The sequence below is a fragment of the Sturnus vulgaris genome, chromosome 3 (genome assembly GCF_052056855.1).
Source record: "Sturnus vulgaris isolate bStuVul1 chromosome 3, bStuVul1.hap1, whole genome shotgun sequence".
In the NCBI taxonomy this organism is placed as follows: domain Eukaryota; kingdom Metazoa; phylum Chordata; class Aves; order Passeriformes; family Sturnidae; genus Sturnus; species Sturnus vulgaris.
Window position 1 is genome coordinate 69,963,064 of NC_142245.1, and position 21,529 is coordinate 69,984,592.

The window sequence follows — 21,529 nt, forward strand, 5'->3', positions numbered from 1 at the left end:
GAAGGAGTCCCGGGGGCAGAGGCTGATGCCCTTTGCTCTTCTGTCAATGATGACATTTAGTACCAAAGATCAGGAGTGGCCTTGTATAGAGTATGCATTTTTTTGTCCCTGCAAGTCACTGTGGACGAACTGGGAAATTTGTATAACCTGTAATGGTGCCAGAAGCTGCTCTAGCTGACAAAAAGTTTTCATGTAGGGAAAGGTGATTTGAAGTAAAAATACTGAGTACCAAACTGTTGTCTGGATTGTATTGTGTGATGTCACTATGTAGAGAGCCAGTATATCATTAGAAGTTGAGCCTGTGAAGATGCACAGACTTCAAAGTTATATCACCACACAAAAAGACAGTAAATAAGTGCCCATTCAAACCCCCCAGGTGTATACAATACAGGAATATCTTGAGGTGTATCTCTAGGCAAGCAGCAGAAATCCATTTAGGAGCTAGTTGCAAATGAAAAGATGGATGGAGAGACAGCCCAAATGGCTTGGTTTTGCTGTGAGTCTGTTGAGGTCCATGGCCCATGAAGTATGTGAACAAGAAGAGTTGGGAAGGAAATGGCTAAAGTACAGAGTTTTGAGACCTTATCTATCAAGTAGGGTTAACTACAACTATTGAGAAATATGATTCCTTGTATTTCCTTTCTTGAGGAGCGTGAGTGCTTTTACTGGGGCTGTTTGCTGTAGCATATATATAGAATATAGGATTGTTTGTCAGGTTTTTAATTTATTGGAACAAAAAGCCCCAAATACCCATGACAAAATCACATTCTTTTGTTGAATATCCAGGCAGGTTTTGTTGGAGACCTGAAAGAGAGTTTGAGCTGAGATGTCCTTTACAGAAGGAAATTGGTTTTCACTACTGGCTTGAATTGAGAGAGTATTGTGTGAGAGCAGGATACTGTAGAATGTAATTTGAGAACCCAAATTTGCTACCATAAGTTTATCAGAATGTGATAAATAAGTAACTATTTTAAATGGTGTGATGTGCCTATAATTCCTGTTTTATACTACTAATATATTTATACTAATCTTCTTCTATAGCCTGCTGCAGTTGAAAGCATTCTAGCTAATAAATTTGTGCTTGTTTTCCTCCAAGGAAGAAAGGTTACTAGAAAGGGTCTGTTCTTCTCATTTTGGTACCAATTAGAGTGGGTTTCGGAGTTGCTTGAGTAGCAGAGTGCTCTGATTCTGGAATGTTGCCAGTGCAAGAAATGAAGATTTATTGCTTCCATCCTGAAAGCAATATGGAGAGTCCTGGTCGTGTTCAGTCCATTCTGACGCTTTTTTCTTTTTGTGTCAGCAGTTCAGAACAGTATAAAAGCTATACATGTACCACAACAAAAAGCTATTATTTAAAAATGATGTTTTATGAACCTGTAATAGCTGAATTTAGCATTGCTTTAGTGCAGTCGCTCAGCCTGAGCAATTAATACTACCTGATAGACATGACTTTTTATGAGTACATGAGAAGTACTTCACAACCACAGTATTTTGATGGATGTGCATTTTAGTTCTTGGGAACTTCACTGAACAAGCAATGCTAACTTAGGCTTGTCTGAACAAGCCAGAAATAATTCAGCAATCCACAATCCAAGACATACAAGTCATAGTTTGAAAAATGATAGTTTGATAAGCTTTTTGCTATTTTTAATGTTATGCTTTGCAGCTTCAGAAGCTTCTTACTATGGACCCTACAAAGAGAATTACCTCAGAGCAGGCTTTGCAGGACCCCTACTTTCAAGAGGATCCTCTGCCTACATCAGAGTATGTATTCCCTCCTCTGTGCACATCTGGGGTGACTTCTTTCTACTACATGCTAGCCTCTGAAATGACATGACAGCTGAAAAATTCACAGATACCTACCCATGTCCACAAGAAGTAAGAAGCTCAGCCATGCTCAGTAGAAACTACTGGTACAGAAGTCTCTGTATCTACTGGTGCCAGAACTGAGTGGTCATGAACCCAGTACCACAATAGTGTTGTAATTCTGAACATGCTACCAAAGCCAGAGTGACAACATTACTGCATCATTTAAAGAATCAGTCTCTGCCCTCTCCTGTTCTGCCTTACACAGCCTCACAGAGCCCTGTTCTCCATTGTCTGGCTGATTGTGCCTCTCCCTAGGAGTGGGACAGTTTTCTGACCTACAGCCCATTCCCATGCCCTCTTTCACAGGATAACAGTATGAGAAAAGTGAAGAGATAAATGGCTGCCTAAAATCCCACAAATCCCTTGTTCAGAAGGCTTGAGAGTACAGAATTAATATCTCTATATTTTGTTGTCATGAGAAGTTCAAATGACATATTCAATTCCAGCTGGCAGACTTTGTCAGTTTCTCTTCCCAGTTTTTGAAAGCATGGTGGTGCATAGCATTATGATCCGTATGAACTGGATGCAGGTAGACTTCTACCTTTGCTTTTGCTGTTTCCTCAACTAGCAGGCAAACAGCAAAAGGAGGGAACAGTCCCTGGAATGCAAAAGGAGTCTAGTTGAGACTAGTTGGGTTTTTAAATTTCTTTTTCTGTTTGAAAAAATCAAACACTACATAGCAACAATATTAGGAACTGTTTACACTGTTTTAAAAACTATGTCATGTTGATTGTATTCTGAATGTTGGCACAGAAATCTAAGAAGTTGGTACTGGTCAAGATCTACCAGTAATTTTCTGCTTAGTGTTTATCTGATGCTATCCTGTGGAAAACTGTAGCTCCCCATGGATTACAGGATAACATTATGATAAGGTCTCTGACATAAACATGAAGGAATGTTTCCAAATTCCATTGGTCAGATGAATTTAAAAGTGATCTTTTTTTTCCCTAAACAAGACCTGAGAAGCCCAGTGAAAGTAACTCTGCAGTTGTGATTGGCAAATATATTGAAGCCTGTTGTAAGCCAAGGCAGGCTCATAAGACACTGATATTCTTTGGATCAGTCCCTTTATTCAGTGAGCCATGCATGTTCCAACTGGGTGTTGTGGAACCTCTGACACTGTGTGTGTTCATTTTACCATCTGGATCAACAAGTGGTCGTTCTGGCATTTGCACATGTTCAACCATGCTGTGATTTATAAATGACAGCCTTGTGCCAACAGCAAAGAGATCTGACATTACAATCAGCACCTATCTTAGGTGCTCACACTGCCACTCACTTGTGGAAACAGGATCTGTCAAATACAAGAAATGAAGTTATGCTGTATGCACTTGTTTTTAACATAGCATTAAGTAAATGTATGCCATGTGTACATATCTGTGGAGTGATTACTTTTTACTATGTTTCAGTGTGTTTGCTGGCTGTCAGATTCCATATCCGAAAAGAGAATTCCTCAATGAAGATGAACCTGAAGAGAAAGGGGATAAGGTATAATAAACTCCTTGTTTGGTTGGGGTTTTTTTACTTTCAAGTATGCAATAAGAAAGCATCATGGTGCCAGATGAAAACTAATGAAACATGAAGAGTTAACCAAAAATGTGTTTCCAAGGCAAAGCTCTCTTAAAACTGCTGCTCAGACAGTTGAAAAGTATCAGATGCCTTGGGGTGTCCCAGGTGGTATCACCAGCACGGTTTGCCCTGACCTGTGGAGAATGAGCTTGATGGGCTGTTCTGTCAGCTGTAGCCTGCTCTCAGCTGCTGTCGTTCCAAGACGACCTTGCTACCTCCTCCAGCATCTCATGATGAAAATACATTGTGAGCACATGAAAAGAATGGCATTTTCATTGTATGACTGGCATCCATCCAGCCATTTGAATGTAGATGGCTGTCAGGGTCTCAAATAAATAGTGGCAGCCTGATTCTGGCATTACATCAGAACATTTCATCCATCTGCACACAGTTTCCTAATCATGTTTTAAGGGCCCTCAGACAAAGGAGTAATAAGGATTCTGAACTGTTCTGGTAGCAACAATCTGCTCTGAGTATTCTTTTCCATAGCCCCATAGACATGAGCAAGAACTTGTTTGTGTGCATAATAAATTTTGGTGTGTTTGCGACATAGTCTGATCTGCTTGGTGTGTGTAGCTCAGCTGTGCTGTGTGACCACAGCAATTGTCCCGTAGTGCTGTGTGAAGGCCAGACAATGGTGCTACAGTGTAGGAAACAAAGTGTTATTTTCACTGAGCAAGGTACAGTGAGGCACCAACAGTGATGTATAGCTAACAAAATGTGAAGAGAACAGTCCTGAACTGTAGTTATCTGAGGATTACGTGAGAAGGACTGTTGTCTTTCGGAGAAACCATTTGACTCCATGAATCTTCTGCTTTCAGTTTTCAGCTTAGCATGACAAACTAGCTGAGTTTAAACCTGTATTTTAGAGAGCAGATTTTGTTTTCAGAACTGATATTGCAGATTCTTCCTTACTGGGAACAAGTGGTAGTATCCATGATTTTTGTGTCAAGATAGTTTTTTCCAAAGGAGGAAACAGACCCCTGAGCCAAACTAAAATTAAATTCATGACACTGATTTGAATGTCATTTAGTTACTAGTTTTGCTTTGTGAGTTACTCTCACAGCTTCAAAAAACAAGAAGAAACTTCATGAATTAAAATTACTCTGGCTTTTTAACATTTCAATCAGAGTATTTGAAGGTAAATAGCTGTCTTTTCTCTGGGAATGTTGCAGGGATGATGACAATGACATGTTTATATTTAAAAGAGCCAATATATAAATGGTCTTCAAGATTGTTGTGGACAGTCAGGTATTTGTGCACACTCCAAATTAAACTTTTTCTTAGACTATTTAGGTACTACAAGTCACACATTACTCATTGAATGTGTTCCTACAGTGTAGAAAATGTGGAGGTAAAGGCTATTCTGAAAGTTGCATCTCTGCCATGTTTTGTTGCTTTATGTTGTTGTAAATGAAAGGTTTTATTTATTTTAGACAAGTTTATATTTAAACTGTAAATATCTGTAAAATTATTTGGAAACCTGGATAAGTTGTCTCTATTTATTTGGAACTTGCATCTGAATTAAATAACATTTAGCATAAGTATCCATTCTTCAAAATGGTTAATTGTTAGTTAGCAAGACTAAAATGAGGGTTTGTAAAACAAAGGAAAAATATTTTTTTTCTGTCTTTTAAATTCTGTTAGGCAAGTTTCTGCTAGGTTTGTTTCTAGGTAGGACTGAAATTTCATTTTGGTAATTTGTGCCTGAGAGGTGACATATGGCAATGGGTTGTTAAGTGTAGACCTTTCATAAGCTTGGTCATTTAGGAACTGCCACGAACCAGACTGACCTGAGGACAAGGTTTTTGCTGGCAAAAGCCATTTTTGTGCATTAAGGTGATGCAGCCAGGTCCCAGCTGGAGACTGACAGAGCAGGTCTCAGTCTCTAGCCAGGCAGTAGCTGTAGTAGTTCCACACAAGAGCAAACTCAGGCTAGTCAACTAAATTTTGTGCTAAAATCTGAAGCAAAAACCTGGGACCTACAATAAGCTCTTGTCTTGATTGTGAGAATCTCTTCAATATTTCTTTACACATTAAAAAATTTGAAGTTTTTCAGCTTGCACAATAGTATCTACCTTACTTGCATCCAAACACTCATATGAAAACAAAAGCTTCAGAATTCCAACACAAATTATACCTTAGTTGTTGGTGGTTTTTTATGTAAGTGAAGCTCAAACCATTATGAAAAATAAATTGCTTCTTAATAGTTTTTTTACAAGCTACTTTGATTAATTTTTTAAATTATTGAAGTTTAAATCTCCCAGGAAATAGAATCTGACTGAGATTAGATTTGAGGACTACATGCAGGAGGATACATTATGGGTTTTGCTAAATGTGAAATGGAATTGCAGGCTGCCTCTTAAGTCCTTGAAGATGAAAGTCTTCTTTGTAGTCTTGCATCACTGCAAATTTTGTTGGAATGTATCTTGGGACAGCATTGTGATGAATGGCAAAGATGCAGATCTTTTATGTTATTTATCTGAGGTAACTAAAAGCCTCTTGGTGAAAGGGGGGGCGTCAAGATTTTCTGCTAGTAGCAACTGGTGGTCATAATTTCTGAGAAACTAATAAAGTAAGTTTTTAATTAAAAGACTGCCATACGAAAGCTTTGGTCATTATATAAGCAGATATTCTAGGGGAAAAAAAACAACCTATCCTGGAATGTCCTTTACAGTATATTAGGGGAAGGGATAGTAAGGCTTTTTTAATTCAATCCATGTCAGTTGAAGGTTTTTTCCATAATGAGCAAGTGACATATCTCACATTTGGAGTGCAACTGCATTTTCTTTGCATTTCTATTAGGTGACTTAGTGCTGGGCTGGAGGAGCCACCGCTGGTATTGGAAAGCAGATGAATGTGTTGTCTTTCCCAGAACTGTAACCATGGAGGACAGAGTTGCACTCTGTTCCTTTTCTGACCTTGCCTCTACTTCCTCAAATACTCCTTTTAGTCTGTAGCCTTCTGAAGCCAGAAGAGCTCTCAATGGTTTTTGTTCTTGTGTTCTTTTGCTTAGCCTTTGCTTTCCCTTCTGTGTCGCTTTTCTCTGCTTATTTTCCTGCTAGAAGACAGTGTCATCTTAATTATCTGCTTTCTCTTCCTTTGCTAGTCTTCTTCCTTTGCCAGATTGTTCTTTCAGCTGTTTCCTCCTCTTTTGTCTTCAACATCTCTGGTCCGTTTTCACTTTCCTGCTATTTCAGTGAGATTTTCTTACCCTATATGTTGTGCACCGTGCTGGGCCCTATTCCCAGTACAGCAAGGTGCTTAAAAGCACGGGAAACTGAAATAGTAATGAAACCTCCTTTCTAGTTTTGCCATAGAATTTCCTTGCAACCAGGAAAATATGACATAATGCCTTTGGTCCCAATTTACTTACCTTTCTGTCAGTAATGCTGTCAGCCTTCTTCAGGTGAAAAGTGAAAGCTGGGAAAGTGGTTTTGATTCTGCGTGAACAAGGCTTAGAACAATTTAATGTGATTCGCCACGTCTGCCACTGAGCACTAGTGAAATTTTGGGTGCTTTGCTTTACTTCATTGCGTGATTACTGCTTTATAAAGGGTTCCTTTTATTCTCTGCGAGCACCTGGGTAGCTGTAGGAGACGCTAGGCTGTCTTTCCAGTTTAAGTCCAGCTTGTTTCATTAAAAAGGCAAAACGACCACAAGTGAGACACCCCACAAGGCGTGCGGGTCTGTACCGGTGGCGAACTCCTCCCAGCATCCAGCCTTGCTGTGTGTTCCCCTCGGTGACACCGGGGTTGGCAGCCCCGCGGAGCTCACAAACCCGGCTCAGCGCAGGTGTGACCGTGTTGTGTCGCTCCCTCCCGCAGAACCAGCAGCAGCAGAACCAGCATCAGCAGCAGGCAGCACCGCAGCAGCAGGCGCAGGCCGCGCCGCAGCAGCCGCAGGCGCAGCAGCAGAGCAGCAGCCAGACCAACGGCACGGCGGCGGGCGCCGGGCAGGCCGCGGGGGCCGCGGCCGCGGGGCTGCAGCACAGCCAGGACTCCAGCCTCAACCAGGTGCCTCCCAACAAGAAACCGCGCATAGGGCCTTCAGGCGCTAACTCAGGCGGGCCTGTCATGCCTTCAGATTATCAGGTACCTCTGCACATTTTGCTGCTTCTGATACTCTAGGGCCGAGGGCTGAAATGTCGTTTTCCCCCCTTCCCAGCCGCAAGAACAGATCGCGTTTTAATGAATTTTTGATGTAACCCGAGGCATGCTGAGGGTTTGTTCTGTGATTAGCCGTGTTCAATAGATATACCGGTTTCTGTTGTATCTACTGCACCCTGTAAAGTGTTGAGGACTAGTCCAGTCCAGGAAAGCACTTAACTTAAAGTGCTTAATTTGCTTAACTTTATATTTTAGAGTAATCTTGCTGAAGCCAGTGGATGTAAATGCAGCATTGCATCAAGTTCAGGGTACTCGAGTCTTGGCAATATTAAATCCCATGTGAGGAGCAGATGTGAGACAATCCTGAGAAGAAGAAAAGTTAGAACCAGGCTCTCCCATTTCATTCCTCCTATTGTCACATGTATTAAGTGGTTCTGTAATTTTTTCTGGTATCTAAGTCCACTTCTAATGTTAAAGAAAAAAAAATGCATGTAAGCGCAGGAATTATGATTTGGTTCATCCGTTTGCTTCATGCCAGGGTAGGGCAGAAAGACATGCATTGTTTCTAATGTGACCGAAGTAGAAGAGATTTCATGTTTTCCAGTACAGTACCCTTCATAAGGAAAAGTACTATCATTGAATAATTCTTGAATTTCCACACTTGTATTTGCTTACTAGAATTATATTTTTCACCAAAAAAGTGACTTACATCAAATATAGAGATCATTGAACTTACCAGGATCTTCAGTACTTCTGAGTTTATACTTGCTGGAGCAGTAATTAGTTGAAAGAAGAATTTTTAAAAGGTAGATATTTAGGATACATTTTAAATTATGCTAGGGATTCTATCTGCTCCTAGCCTCCAAGAGGACCCCACCTTGGAGAATGGTCTTTTTGAGCTGCTTTAAAGTTAAAATAAGTATGTTTTAAGACACCAGCTCTAGAGTTGTCTTGACTTAGCCCTCCAGACCTCCTCCACAGACAATTGATTACTCAGTGCCAGACATATTTCTCCCATTTTTGTTTGACTCTTTCTGTTACAAATGATCATGAAGGCATTGTGGGCAATTTAAGGGGAAAGACAACTAGGTTTCTTTTTTGAAAAGTTCCAGACAGGCTTGAGATCAGTACATCTGTCTGACTGCACAGTATTTATGGCTGGGTCTGGTTTGGTCTATACTTTGAGGACTGGTGTGCTGTATTTGATGATATCCATTATAGAATTCCTATTCAGTTCTCTGAATTGTTGGCAAACTTCCCCCTTACAAGTTGCTAGCAGTCTAAATATTCTCTTTTTTTCCAGTTTTTTTGCCCTCTGTGACACTTTCCTTTTAAACTTTAACAGCGCAGGCATCAAAATCATGATCTGTATGTTTCCTTTACGTCATTCACTAAATTGCATGGTCTGATTATCCATTTTTACACTTCTGTTTGGCTATCTGCCTTTAATTTCTTACTGGCTATCTTCTGTTCCAGAAAGGAATGTCTGCAATTTGTCCAAATCTGACTTCGTTAAAAACAGATTCTCGTATGTAGAACAAAAATAAGCATGGGCAAGTTAATGCATTCTTGTAGTCTTAAGGCATTAATTTTACTCCGTTTTATCTTATTTCGAAGTAGATAGAAGATTTTCTTTGCATTGAGTTTCATTTAACTTGTGGTCTGAAGTCTCTGTTGAAGTTTTTTTGGTCATTCAGAAGCCTCAGTATATGTTGCTTCCACAAATGACAATGCAAACTGTTGAATTTTACTGAGCCTTCCTTATGTGACCTTGGGTATTTTGCTTAGTTAGCATGATGAGCTGATGCTTTTCATCCAGAAAAAGCTCCTATAAAGTTACAGAATTTGTCACAATTCTTACTTTTTTTCCACTAGGAGTTGAAAAAATTTCCAGGATTTTGAGAAAAATTTCAGGTTTCAGACACTGTGTTACAAAACCAGCCTTATCATGTGGATTGTGGTGGGGTTTACCTTGCTGGACAGTCTCCTGTCCATCAAGCAGCACTTCTCATGCTAAGTGATTTTGCAGCTTGCATTACTGGGCAGCTCATGACTAATTCTGGATGGGGAACAGTTATGATAATGAAAGCGCAAATTCAGCAAGCTGGAGGTTGCAAGATCCATTAATTTGTCTTGCTGAGGTTGGAGTCCATTGAGCTGACTGTCCCAAATTGTGAAGGAGGAAAAAAAAAAGACATTCAAGAAAATGAATGTTAGGTTATTTACAGCCACTTTCCCATCTTTAAACAGTTGTCCTTGTTTGCAGTAGTTAAGGGAGCAGATTGAAAGACTCGCTTAAAATTTTATTATTTAATCCTAATGGACAATTTTTCGTTTAGATAAATTGAGTAGCTCGTGAGTCATGGTTGTCTTTTTCTTAGAAAAGAATAAAATGTTTCTCTATAACATTTAATATTGCCTATCATGAGAAAGGTGTTTGTAGCCTTAGTGTTAATAGCATTTGCATTAATAGCATTTACAATAACGATAGATGTAAGTTTAAGAAACAGATGAATTTTGAAAGGGAGTCTGCTCTCATCTCTTGTGTATTTTTTCTTCAGAAAATGGGTATGTACCTGCTGTACTTTTGGGTTCTTGTATATTTTGTGTGCTGTGTTAAAGCTGATTGCAGATCAGAGTGATGACTTGTTTTATAGTACCCTAAATAGTAGCACTGTTTAGTCAGCTTCCCCAACAATGATGTTTTAATGAGCACCAGAGAGGTTAAAAATCTCCTGAGCTGCATGGTTCTAACAGGCTGGACTTGCTATGATCACTCTTTTGATCCCTCTCTTTTTTCCTGCAGCACTCCAGCTCACGCCTGAGTTACCAAAGCAACATTCAGGGATCTTCTCAGTCCCAGAGTACAATGGGCTATTCCACATCGTCTCAGCAGAGCTCTCAGTATCACCAATCTCATCAGTCTCACAGGTACTGAGGGGCCTGACAGGCTGCACTCAGAAAGGAATGGACTAGAAGCCAGAAGACTCCAGCAATATGAAGTTCATAACGATGAGAAGACCAAAAATACAAACTATGATGCAGAATTAAAATTCATGATGACAAAAGGAAAACTTCACTCACTGAAGACTTCCCCCCACCCTGTCCCATCCCCATCCCTTTATTGCCATAAAGGAGATTCTTGTGAAGTTTTCCTTCTTCCCTGCCCTTGCATGTGCTCCATTGTGGTTACTCTAATGAACCCTTCTGATCTGAACCCAGCACTTAACTTCTTTAACCTTTGGAATTTTGAAGGATTCCTGGTGCACCTTCCTTATGCTGTAGTGATTGCCATAAATCTGTCTTTTCAATCTCTTTGATGGGATTTTAAAGTTTTAAAATCTTGAACTCCCAGGCTTTCAAGCTTGTATATAGTTAGTTTTATACTAGGCAAACCAGTTTAGCTATACAGGTATATTGCACCTTTTTAAAGCACTATGTTATTTTCACAGGATATTACTGTTTTGCTCATGGATGTCAAGAACAGCAAAATTTTACTGTTCCAGAGTATTTTACTATTCTGTTTTTATTAGTCTAGTTTTCAGGCAAAGTATTAAAAATAAAAAAATTTAAAAATTAATAAACTGAAAAAAGAAAAATGAAAAAAGAAAAAAACCCACCCAAGTCTCTGCAGTGACAGATATGCTTCATGCTACTGGACTGAATGCCAAACAGAAGATTGCTGATATTTCTTAACTCATTCACATTGAATTCTTGAAATCACAGTGATCATGCTCTGACTAGTTTTAAATTAAGCATTTCTTTAAATGAAACCAGGACAGTCACATAAAGAGGAGATGCTTTTAGAATCTGTTGGAACAGAAGAATGGAATGTCTTCCCAGGCTGGACACCAAAATAGTCAGGAAAATGTATTTACTGCCCTCCAGTCTCAATAGGAATGTGGATGACGGGCTTTTTCTGTGTTTCTGCTAAGTAGCTTATTAATGTGTGTGAGAGTTCTATAAATTTAGCTTTCTTTCACATTCCTGAGTCGGTTCTCAAAATTTAAAGGGTAACAGAAATACTAAGACTTGCAAAAACAAATGCATTTAATCATTTTATATTAGAATTTATAATTAAGAGAAATTATTGTGCAGTTTGAAAAGCATGTTGAAAATTGTTCCTTTTCTTGTTTATAATGCATATTCTGTGTCCCTCACATTGCTGTGATTAACCAGATTAGTTACACCAGATGCGCTTGATTGCACTGAAATGTTTCTTTTTCCCTAGAGCAAACATGTTTTGATTGTGCCTAAGGGACTGGAAGTGGATGGGTAGCTGGCAGAAAATCCCCAGTAATTAAGCAAGAGTTCAGAAGCATAATCAGAGGATTATTGTCCAACTTCTGGAACCACAGTTATTCAGAGAGACACAACATGTAATTTGGGACAGCTTCGATTTTGCTTTAGCCTTCAGAATTAAGGCTGACTTTTGTGGCAGAAAACCTAGAGGAATGCATTTAGAAAGCTACTGGCAATGTAGTGTCAGAGCTTCTACAGCTGGTGTCCGGAGAAGAGGCCAAGTGAGAGGACTTCAGGTGTAAATGGTCAGTGGTAACAGGTTTTTATACTGCAGGATGTTCTCTTCTGTCCTGTACCCACACAAAAAAAAATGGTGTACCCATACAGGTTTACACTGAAGTTGTGATCAGATGTAGCAAGATGAGTAGATCTGCTTGCTCTGAGGAGAATGCTTTTTGTCACAGCTAGTCACATATGTGGTTCTACTGGGTTTGATCTCCTAGTCATCTTTAGTGCCCCTTCCTCCTCAAGCTTGCGCTGTTTTCCTAATTTTCGTGAGCAGTTGGCTTGCTTTGGTCATACCTACCATCATGTGATTTTAACACCCAGCTACTCTGGAAAAGCAGCTAAAACCTGCTTTTGTCATCAAATGAATAAGAAGGTGGTGAAAAACCAAAGGAAGCAATTGAATGGAAAAAATATTTCTGAGGAAGAATAATCTTCCAAAGGATACTTTCAATGTATAACTCTTGAATGCTACATTTTATACATACTGAAGTACTCTGAAAGAACAGGTTTTAATTGTTCCTTTATTTCAATGTCTCTGGGGTGGCATTCTTTCTGTATCCCCCCCTTAATGATATTAGGATGAGGTACTTTTGATCAAATGGATGTTTGGCCAATGCCATTAAGTAATACTTACACTTCTATGATTTGATGTCACATTTCTGGAAATTAACTTATGGCAGATTGATTTTTGTCCCCTCCTTTTTTTTTCATCTTTCTCTCAAAATTATTCTGTCTTTTGTACTACACTTATCTAACATTTCTTTTCCCTGCTGTGACCTGCAGCTGATCATCAAAATTCGTACAAGATCAGGAGGTGGCAGGGAATCATTGGTTAATTAAATGAGGTGGGCTCTTGTGCCAGTAAGGCAAAATCATGGTGTAGATTAATCTGTATGTAGGGTGTGAAACTTCACAGCAATGTAAGGTGCTTTAATTGAGTGAGCTTCCAGCTTCTAGAGTGACTGCCACAACCTCTCTAAGCTGCACTTGCATTTCTTGCCTTGGTTGGGTTGATAGATGACCACATACCACTCCTCTCTCGGGCTTTTGTGTGCACAGGTGAAGCCGAGCTGACTTCCTCTATTCCTTCAAATTCACAACCAGGAGGAGAGCAAATAAAAGCAACAGCACTGGCTGCAAAATGTAGGCTCTGCACACTCTGTTAGTTTCTTCCTGGGGGTGAAATAATTCGCCTTTTCTTGGGAGTTTTATTATGTATGCTGCCAGCGTGGGTGGCAGTCATAGTGGAAGAAGCCTTGCTGCCTAGGGTTTATCCCATGAGGTAAAAACTCTCCGCTTTCAGGAGTGAGTTGTGCAGTTTGTCGTGGGAAACCAGGACCATATCATTTTTATGGGGTTTTTTTGCCTGTGCAGTTTCTTTATTGCTCAGCTCTGTCTCTGCCCATAACCTGTAGACCCTCGGTAAAGTGTTCCACACCTGCATCAAGAGCGCAGAGCTGTCTTCTCCATCCTGGTGGGAGAGCGGGCTGCTGCTGAGTACAGCTATTCATGTCAGGGCTCAGAGGAAACAAACCCATGGGGAATTAATGGGATGAGCAGCCTGGTCCACGTTGGTGAAGTTTATGTAGCACAAACTGCACAATGAAGGAAAAATGTAGGGAAAGCTGCAACTCCTGCACTGTATCTGTGACACTGTATCTGGGGAGGGGGAGGGAAGCGCATTCATAGTGGGAGGGGTGGTGGGAAGCTAGAAGTGTTCAAATATGTATGATATTTTATATAAACATAATAAGCTTAGTTCCCCTTCATAATCTTCAGGAATGGTACTTTAACACCATTAAACAAAGAATTGTTTTAGGATTAAATAAATGTATTGTACATAAGGCCATACGTAATCTTCTAAAAATGTCGCCAGACAGGAGCGATGTGTATTATGATATGAAAAAAGTCCTTAATGCACTGTTATCTCCTAAATATTTAGTAGTAAATTAATGCTATTTAATTTTTTTAAAAATTTGTCTTGTGTAGACACTAAAAAGTATTACACAAAATCTGGACAGAAGATGTCCTTTTTAACAGCAATTTAAAGAACTTTTTATATATGTAAGGTAGTAACTTTTCAAATTGTTCTAGTTGTATATTCCCATGTTTACTATTTGTGGAAGTGTGCCTGTCTCTACTCAGTTATTTTTTTTCCTAATAATTTTATGCACGCATCTTTCATTTTTGCAGTTTCCATTAGAAAATTACTGTGTATGCGCCTGGTGCTGCCACAAAACTTTGCCACTCTAGATCTGTGGTGGCCGCATTCAGCAGTGCCCGTGCCAATGGGCTTCCAAAACCACAAAGCGAAATATTTGTTTCTCATTCTAGAGTTGAGAGTTTACTGCTTTTAAGTTGTCCTGATGTCACTCTTGAAATGACTGTTAAAACTAAAATATGAGTTCATTGCATTTATTTTATATTCTTGGTTGTAATGAAATGGAATTGACTTTGCTTCAGTGTGAATTTTTTTAATAAAATAATATACATTTGTAATAATAATAAAAAGTACAAATCAAGTAAGTGTGCAGGAAAGTTTTTATAAACATCAACTTTGGGCTACCAGTAGGGAAAATACAGCCCACAAAATTGCAGCTGTAATTATATTCAGGATGTTCATGATATCATACACCACACAAAACAAAGCTTGCAAAAACCTCAGAGTTGAAATGACAGCTTTTAAAATGCCCACGAGGATATTCACGGCTGTGTGTCTATCAAAATAGAATGAAGCCCTATGGAAAGCAGGATCGATGGAGGTTTTGCTCTCTGCTTGTAAGCGTGCTGGTTTGCCACACCAGTGGCACTTGTTGAAATTCGTTATTACTTGCATGACAATCCTGTAGATGAATCTTCTGAAAAAGAAAGTTGGTTTACTCTGTTCTGAAAATAAGTATCTTCCTGCTTTCCTCTCCTGCTGGATCTTGGAGCATTTCAAGTATTTCAGGTGGCAGCATGGAGTTAGAGCATATTGGTGGGTTTTCAAAGTGGGATTTTGTGTGCTTTGCTAGTCTGTGTATTTCTGTTCCATCTGACGATGGATGGATGGATGGATGGATGGATGGATGGATGGATGGATGGATGGATGGATGGATGGATGGATGGATGGATGGATGGATGACTTCTTCCAAAAATCCCACTTGTTTTCTCCATAACAGTTGCATGGGTAAGAACAATTGAGATTTACTTGCACTGCCCATTGCCTTAAGAGGCTTTGTTTTTCAATGTGCCTTTCACAAAAAGGTGGGAATAGGAGTGGACTTTTGACAAAAAGCTTAGTGTGCATCTCTCGACACTTCAAGACAGAGCTATTCTTCAGCCCCAGTGCAACTGAATATTCCCCACATTGTAACCCTCACAGTTTCTGCTTCTGTTGTCATTTTGTTGATATGATTGTGCCTAGTAAACAGCTTTGACTTGGATGTTTCTAAAACCTCCTATGCCAGCTGTCTCAATCTCAGTTTTTTTACAGCACGTCTCTGTTTCTCCTACCTGGTCATATAGTTTGCAGTCTAATCCAGCCTGATCATACTGATCTGAATTGTGGTGTCCTTTTTTGTCCTTGACAGCTAAACAGCTTGGATTTCACAGCCGCTGAGAAAGTTGCAGAGTGGGTTGTTTATTAGTCTTTTGCTTTGACTTGTTGCTTCTTGCTTTGTGTTATTGCCCTGGCTCTGCCATCTCTGTTGCGTTAGTTGTGAAGCTTCTTTCTTCACTTGCTCTTGACTGCCAAAGCCTGCTGTTACACCATCCCTCTTACTGAAATCAAGAAGTTATGTAAGTTATGTCTTGGTCTGATTGTCCCACCAGGTCAGCCTCTGTGCCCTTCATTTTTAGGCTTCTGAATAAGCATTTTTAGGCTCTGTTTCTAATTGCCCATTGTTCCTGAAGAGGTGTCACATAAATTTCTGAAAAATTCCCTCTTAGGTGTCTTCTGCATCCCTCATTAAAACCCCTTGGCTTTGATGTGTACAGTTCAGCATTTTATGCTATTGGTGTGCAAGGAGTCATATCTGTTGTGTTAATAAAAACTGTTGTGGTGTTCATTTTGCCTTCCAGCCTGTCTGCATCCCTCCATCCATCCATCCCCTCCCTGCATGCCCCTCACAAGCTCCCTGTGACAAGAACAGTAATTGTGTTCTTGATACAGTAGCTTCATGACTGGGGCTTGCAGCACTCTGGAAAATGAATAAAACACCATGCATCGTGTTGTTTTACTGCTGGACAATACACAGAGGTAGTGCTGTCACTTTCCATGTGCTATTTCAACACAAGAAGCATCATATTAGTGCCAAATACCAATTTCATCTGTCTGATCACAGAGCCTGACCAAGCATTGTTCCAATAGCCAGCGAAGGTTAATGATGGTGTGCCTGTAATGTTTTTTACTTTCCAGGAAGCTCCATATCCTTGTTTATGATCACAGATAAAAACAGAAGCTTTGGCTTATTTTGGTAGTTTTATAGTAATTTAGAAAATTACTATTACATAATTACTACAATGATTTTATTCATTTGCAAGAAATATTTATTAGAACAACAGTTGTTGAGGTAGATTAAAATCACCAGCAAGGTTATGAAAGATGTGTGTACAGTCATAGCTGAGCTGCTGAAATTGGTGGGGAAGCACCATAGCTGTTATGTAACAGATATCCAAGTTAATCCAGAGTAGGTGTATTATTATTAGTTATTAATTATATCTATATGATAGTATGTTAATTTTTAATACTAATTATTATTACTATTATTATTGCAAGTCTGAAAGTAATATCAATCTACCTAATATTTTTTATTTAGTGTAGTTACTTTGGAATATGATCAATTTTTCCAGCTTGGTGTATTGGCATACTGCTATGTGTATTGAAGGGTCTATTCCAAGCCCTTTTTATGATGATTTTGTGTGTTCTTTGAGGCATTATGAAGAGGACAGATAGCCTGAGAGTATTTAACTTCTGCATGTGCATTGCATGCACAGAACACGTGGCTGAACAAAGTATTCAGCAATACATTCCCTTAGCTAAAATGTCTTACAATGTTGTTCAGTAAGAAGTGGTTTGAATAAAGCTGGTATATGAAATCATTACAGAAAGGATACCTGTGTACTAGTCCATTCCCAGAATGGATTTTTGCTTTGCTTGCACTGTCAGTAAATGTGGTAAATTAATTAGTAAAGGAAGATCTGAATTATTTTTAAGATATTACTTTTAAAACAATTACTAGCTACTGAATCTTGGCTGCGATAGCCAACAATAATACATTTTATGCCATCTCCATCCCACAAGACAGCATGTCTCAAATACCAAAAAACCTGATACATGAAGCACTGAAGAAAGGAATTCTTCATACCTATCAGCAGCAGACAAAGCTTTAATTATGAAACAAATATGCCAGGTGATGTATGGCTCAGACATCCTTTCTATAGCCTGTATGTAAGCCTACACTGGTAAGATTCTTCCCTGTATCCACAAGTAGGAATTCACAAGTAGGGATGTTTTGGAGGGAAAAGAAGGAGTGGAAGTGTGCAGCCTTTTGATTTTAAGTTTTTTAAAGTTTTAATGCTATCAACTTTAGGTGCCTGAAGTTCTCCAGATCATAATGAAATTATGAATACTTTTAAGTATGTGTTTTTAACATTTGTTAAGAATGCCCAGACAAGGGTAGAAAACAATGTGACACAGCCCTGCTCTGAAAAGATAACCTCAGTTCTGCATGCATGACCTGGTCAGGGGCATGGTTGTCAATTCAGAGCCTTGCAGACAATTTACACAAGTCGATGCTGAACTTTAACCTGTAAGCTCAGGTCACACAGGTCTGTGGAAAAGCAATCAGCTTTTACAGAAAACACTTCCTTGGCTGAAAGGTGAGCCAGAGAACTGCAAAATTAAAGGCTTAAAGTCTTACGCAAAAGGCTCTGTGGCCCCCCAGTTTGACAGACAGTGTTACGAGATGGTTGTAAATGATCAGATCATATAATTGCTGCTAGGCTGTGCCGTTCTAAATCATCTATTGTTCTAAAACATCTTGCCATTATCTAGTATGATGTGGAATGAGCAATTTGTGGAAGTGTAATTATGATTTTCGGTTTTCAACCTTTTGTAATTGTATGACTTGTTTTTGCAGTGGTACAGACACTGCAGTGTGGACAGTGACAGTTTCCAGTAGTTCGGTTTTGGCAGTAAAACTCAGAACATTAACTTGCTAAGGAAGAGGAACCAAAGGAGATCAGCTTCTCCCTGGCTGATGTCAATCCTTCCACCGCAGCAGAGGAGATTCAAGGAGGGAAATCATACCAGGACATTGTGTAGTAACTGCAGTTCTTGGGAAACACTTGCTTTTGAAAGAGAAGTATTTATAAGTGCAGCATCACTACTGTAGATAGTATACCAAGCAAAGTTGAGGCGAGTTAGTCATCTTTATGAAATTCCCTGCACATAGCAAGCAAACTGACTTGATCATGTCAATAAGTTTACAGACTTTAGTCTTGCCCTCCCATAAATGCCTGAAAATCTGCATGATTTGTGGTTTCAGAATACTTCCCCTGGTAATAATGGTGCTCTTCTTTAAACATCTGAAAATTTTCTTGTAGCTTGCAGTATCCCACAAGCATAGAAATAAATCCCTACTCATTTAAGAAACAATGGGGGCATCTACTAACACACCCTGCTGTTATGTCCCAATGGGGATTATCAAGAGTTGCTACTACATCATGCTGCTGCTAGATGAAAGCTGGAAGTCCCCTGTGACTTTGAAACAGTTGGTTCTGGAAAGCAGGAAGGAAGCAGCTTCTCTTATCATGCAGAACAATATTAGAGGTGTTTGAAGTGCATTTGGGTCATCTGAGGTTGTGACATGGATCATGTTTGAACAGTGGCCGTACACTTCCAACTCCGAGAACCCAATCTCACATGATAACATTTACATATATTGTCTGTGGGGACATACTCAACTGTGACTTGCTAACGTAAATGTTATAAAATACTTGTTAGTGGATTGTGTGTGCTGGAGGATGTAAGGAGCAACCTGCCAGCTCTATCAGCACCAGGCATATTCTCTTCCCACCTAACGTGCCAAGCTCATAAATCAGTCGCAGTGCGTCATGCTTTTATTAATACACAGTGGTTGTACTATTCCAAGGCTGCGTTATCGCTGCTGCTTCTCGTGCATCAGAGATGTGGTAATCCATCTGTATTCCGCCCAGCTCCTTTGGGATATTTCATGTATGGCTGTGGGGAGACCAGCAATGCCCTGGCCTTGACTCTGGGTAGCCTAAACATTACCTTGAAAATGAACTCAAAAGAGCACCACAGCAGCATTCAGTCCTGTCCTTGCGTGGGCTGAAATTCCAGTACATGCGATATGGCACGCTTACGGAGGGGACACAGGAAGAGAGTGGGAATTACTCATGCTTCTGTGAGATTAGGGATGGTTTCTGGATATGCTACGTGTGAATATGAAAACAAAATGCACTTTTGCTTTGGTATTTCAGGATCTTACCTGATAGGTGAATTCCAAGAGTATGCATGTTTAAATTATTGGAATATGTCCTAAGTTTGTTTAGGCCTGTGTCAATAATAATACTGTGTTGACATTCGTAGATGCTATCAGTTCTTAAACCAAAAAACTTAAGAAAGTTTCCTCAGCCTTGCTGCTCTCACGCACATATCCAAATGTGGAGCTAAGGAATAACTGGTTTTCCAAAAATGCCCTGAGAAAACAGGATACCCTGTGTAGCCAGCATAGCTATGCATCCTAAATATAACAGCACTGAGCATTCACGGAGCAGGGTTCAGGTTTACCCCACGTACCACAGCCTGGGATGTTCGGGGCCAGACATCCCCACCGTGTAATGTGATCTCTTCCTTGGGTGCTGGAGCAGCTCCCAGCCCTGCAGCTGCTGGCTGGGAGCGCAGTTCCCTGACCAGGCCCACCTCCTCCCGGCTGGAACTGTCCTTTCTGCAAGGGAAGGTGGTGTGTGGCACGGGCAGCTCTCAGCCCCTGCACACACCTGATGTGGAGATTTGCTGCTGTTGATGGATGTGAGTTCCTGGGTTGGTCCTCTGGAAGGCTCTGGGCTGGGCGCAGAGGTCTCCTCTTGGGTGGCAGCAGCAGTGGTGGATGCAAGGGGCGGTGGATGCAACGTGCCACCATGGAGCGGCTCCGGAGCGGAGCCCACGTGCGGAGATGGGAAGGAAGATTCCCAGCCCCCAGGAGCCAAGGGCCCCCACCTTGTGCAAGCTGTCCGCACACGTTGCAGCAGTGGGCGTCCTGGGAAGGTGCCAGCAGTGCCTGGGGCGGCCTGGAAGAGGGTAGAGCTGTGGGTGTGCCACTCCTGCCTGCGACAGAGGGGCTCTGGCGCTGGGATCCTCTCTCATGGACGCTTTACAAACACCGTGGCACTTCATGGAAACTCTCTGGGCCTCCTGAAGCGCCGTGGCAAATGCCAGGCTTGCAAAGTGGGGCACGAGCAGCTGTAGGTGTGAAGGAGGCCGGTGCCAGCAGCGAGGTGCCAGCCAGCGCAGCCACGGGCGTGTTGTGCATCGCTTCCCCCCACGCACGCCGCTCCCCAGGGCCGCGGGGGGAGAGGCACAGGGGAAGGCGCCACGTGAAGACCAAGTCATTCCTGACTGGAAGGGTGATGCACCGGGCTGCCCAGCCAAGGAGTGGGGCTGCAGTACCCGTCTTCCAACATGGTTTTGGCCCTGAGGTTTCTTGGACAATCTTACAAGTCCCCCATGTGGGTGACTTTTGAGAAGTGTGTTCTGCTTCTCCACAGTGCCCCAGATACAGGTCTTGTTTTGCTGTGCTGTCCCACAGGAAGATCTCACAGTAACTAGCAGTTCACTGGATTTAGGTGGACTTGAGGAAGGTCTGATTTCTTCCAATCTTTTTTCCCTGCTGTGTTCTCGTCTGCTAGGGCTGCTCTAAGCTTTGACAAAAATGCCCCTTTTCATATTATGATTCAGCTTTGCCCAGTCCTACACAAAGCCTCTCTTCTCCAGACACCTGGCAATCTGTACCTGAGGAGAACATTTTATGGTTAATGTGAGATGCAATTTTAAAAAAGGTGTATTCAGAGGACTCTTGGTGTATTTTTTCACTTTGCCTTTACTGCCAGGAAGGATATCTACTGCCAGCGCTGTCTGCTGTCCTGGGGAGCTGTCTGACAGCTCGGATATTCGTCTGTCAGGATATCTAACATGACAGCACGTATTTCAGGGCACAGCCTGATCCATTTTGGGATTATAGTCTTCAAATTTTCTTACATATGATGTACCATTGTGGGTGAAAGTGTTGTGTGCCTCATTGGAGACTACTTAGGAAGCTGTGAAGAAAAGAATAGTCCTACACGGGAGAGAGCTAGGCAGTTGAGCAGTATGGCAGGCATAATCTGTCATGAAGCTGGATCCCCTACCTGGGGAACACAAGTCTTGCTGAGGAAATGCATCTCAT

The 21,529-nt window shown here is 40.8% G+C and overlaps 1 protein-coding gene across 2 annotated transcripts in view; it reads left to right on the forward strand.

Annotated features, from left to right (window-relative positions):
* Window positions 1–14,599, forward strand: part of CDK19 (cyclin dependent kinase 19) — a 119,682-nt gene extending 105,083 nt beyond the window's left edge. For both annotated transcript variants that reach the window (XM_014879276.2, XM_088161907.1), the window contains exons 10-13: window positions 1,667–1,764; window positions 3,279–3,357; window positions 7,266–7,532; window positions 10,354–14,599. In XM_014879276.2, the coding sequence (XP_014734762.1) occupies window positions 1,667–1,764; window positions 3,279–3,357; window positions 7,266–7,532; window positions 10,354–10,485 (576 nt within the window). In that variant the 3' untranslated portion in view covers window positions 10,486–14,599. The remainder of the gene's footprint in view (window positions 1–1,666; window positions 1,765–3,278; window positions 3,358–7,265; window positions 7,533–10,353) is intronic.
* Window positions 14,600–21,529: the final 6,930 nt, after the last annotated feature.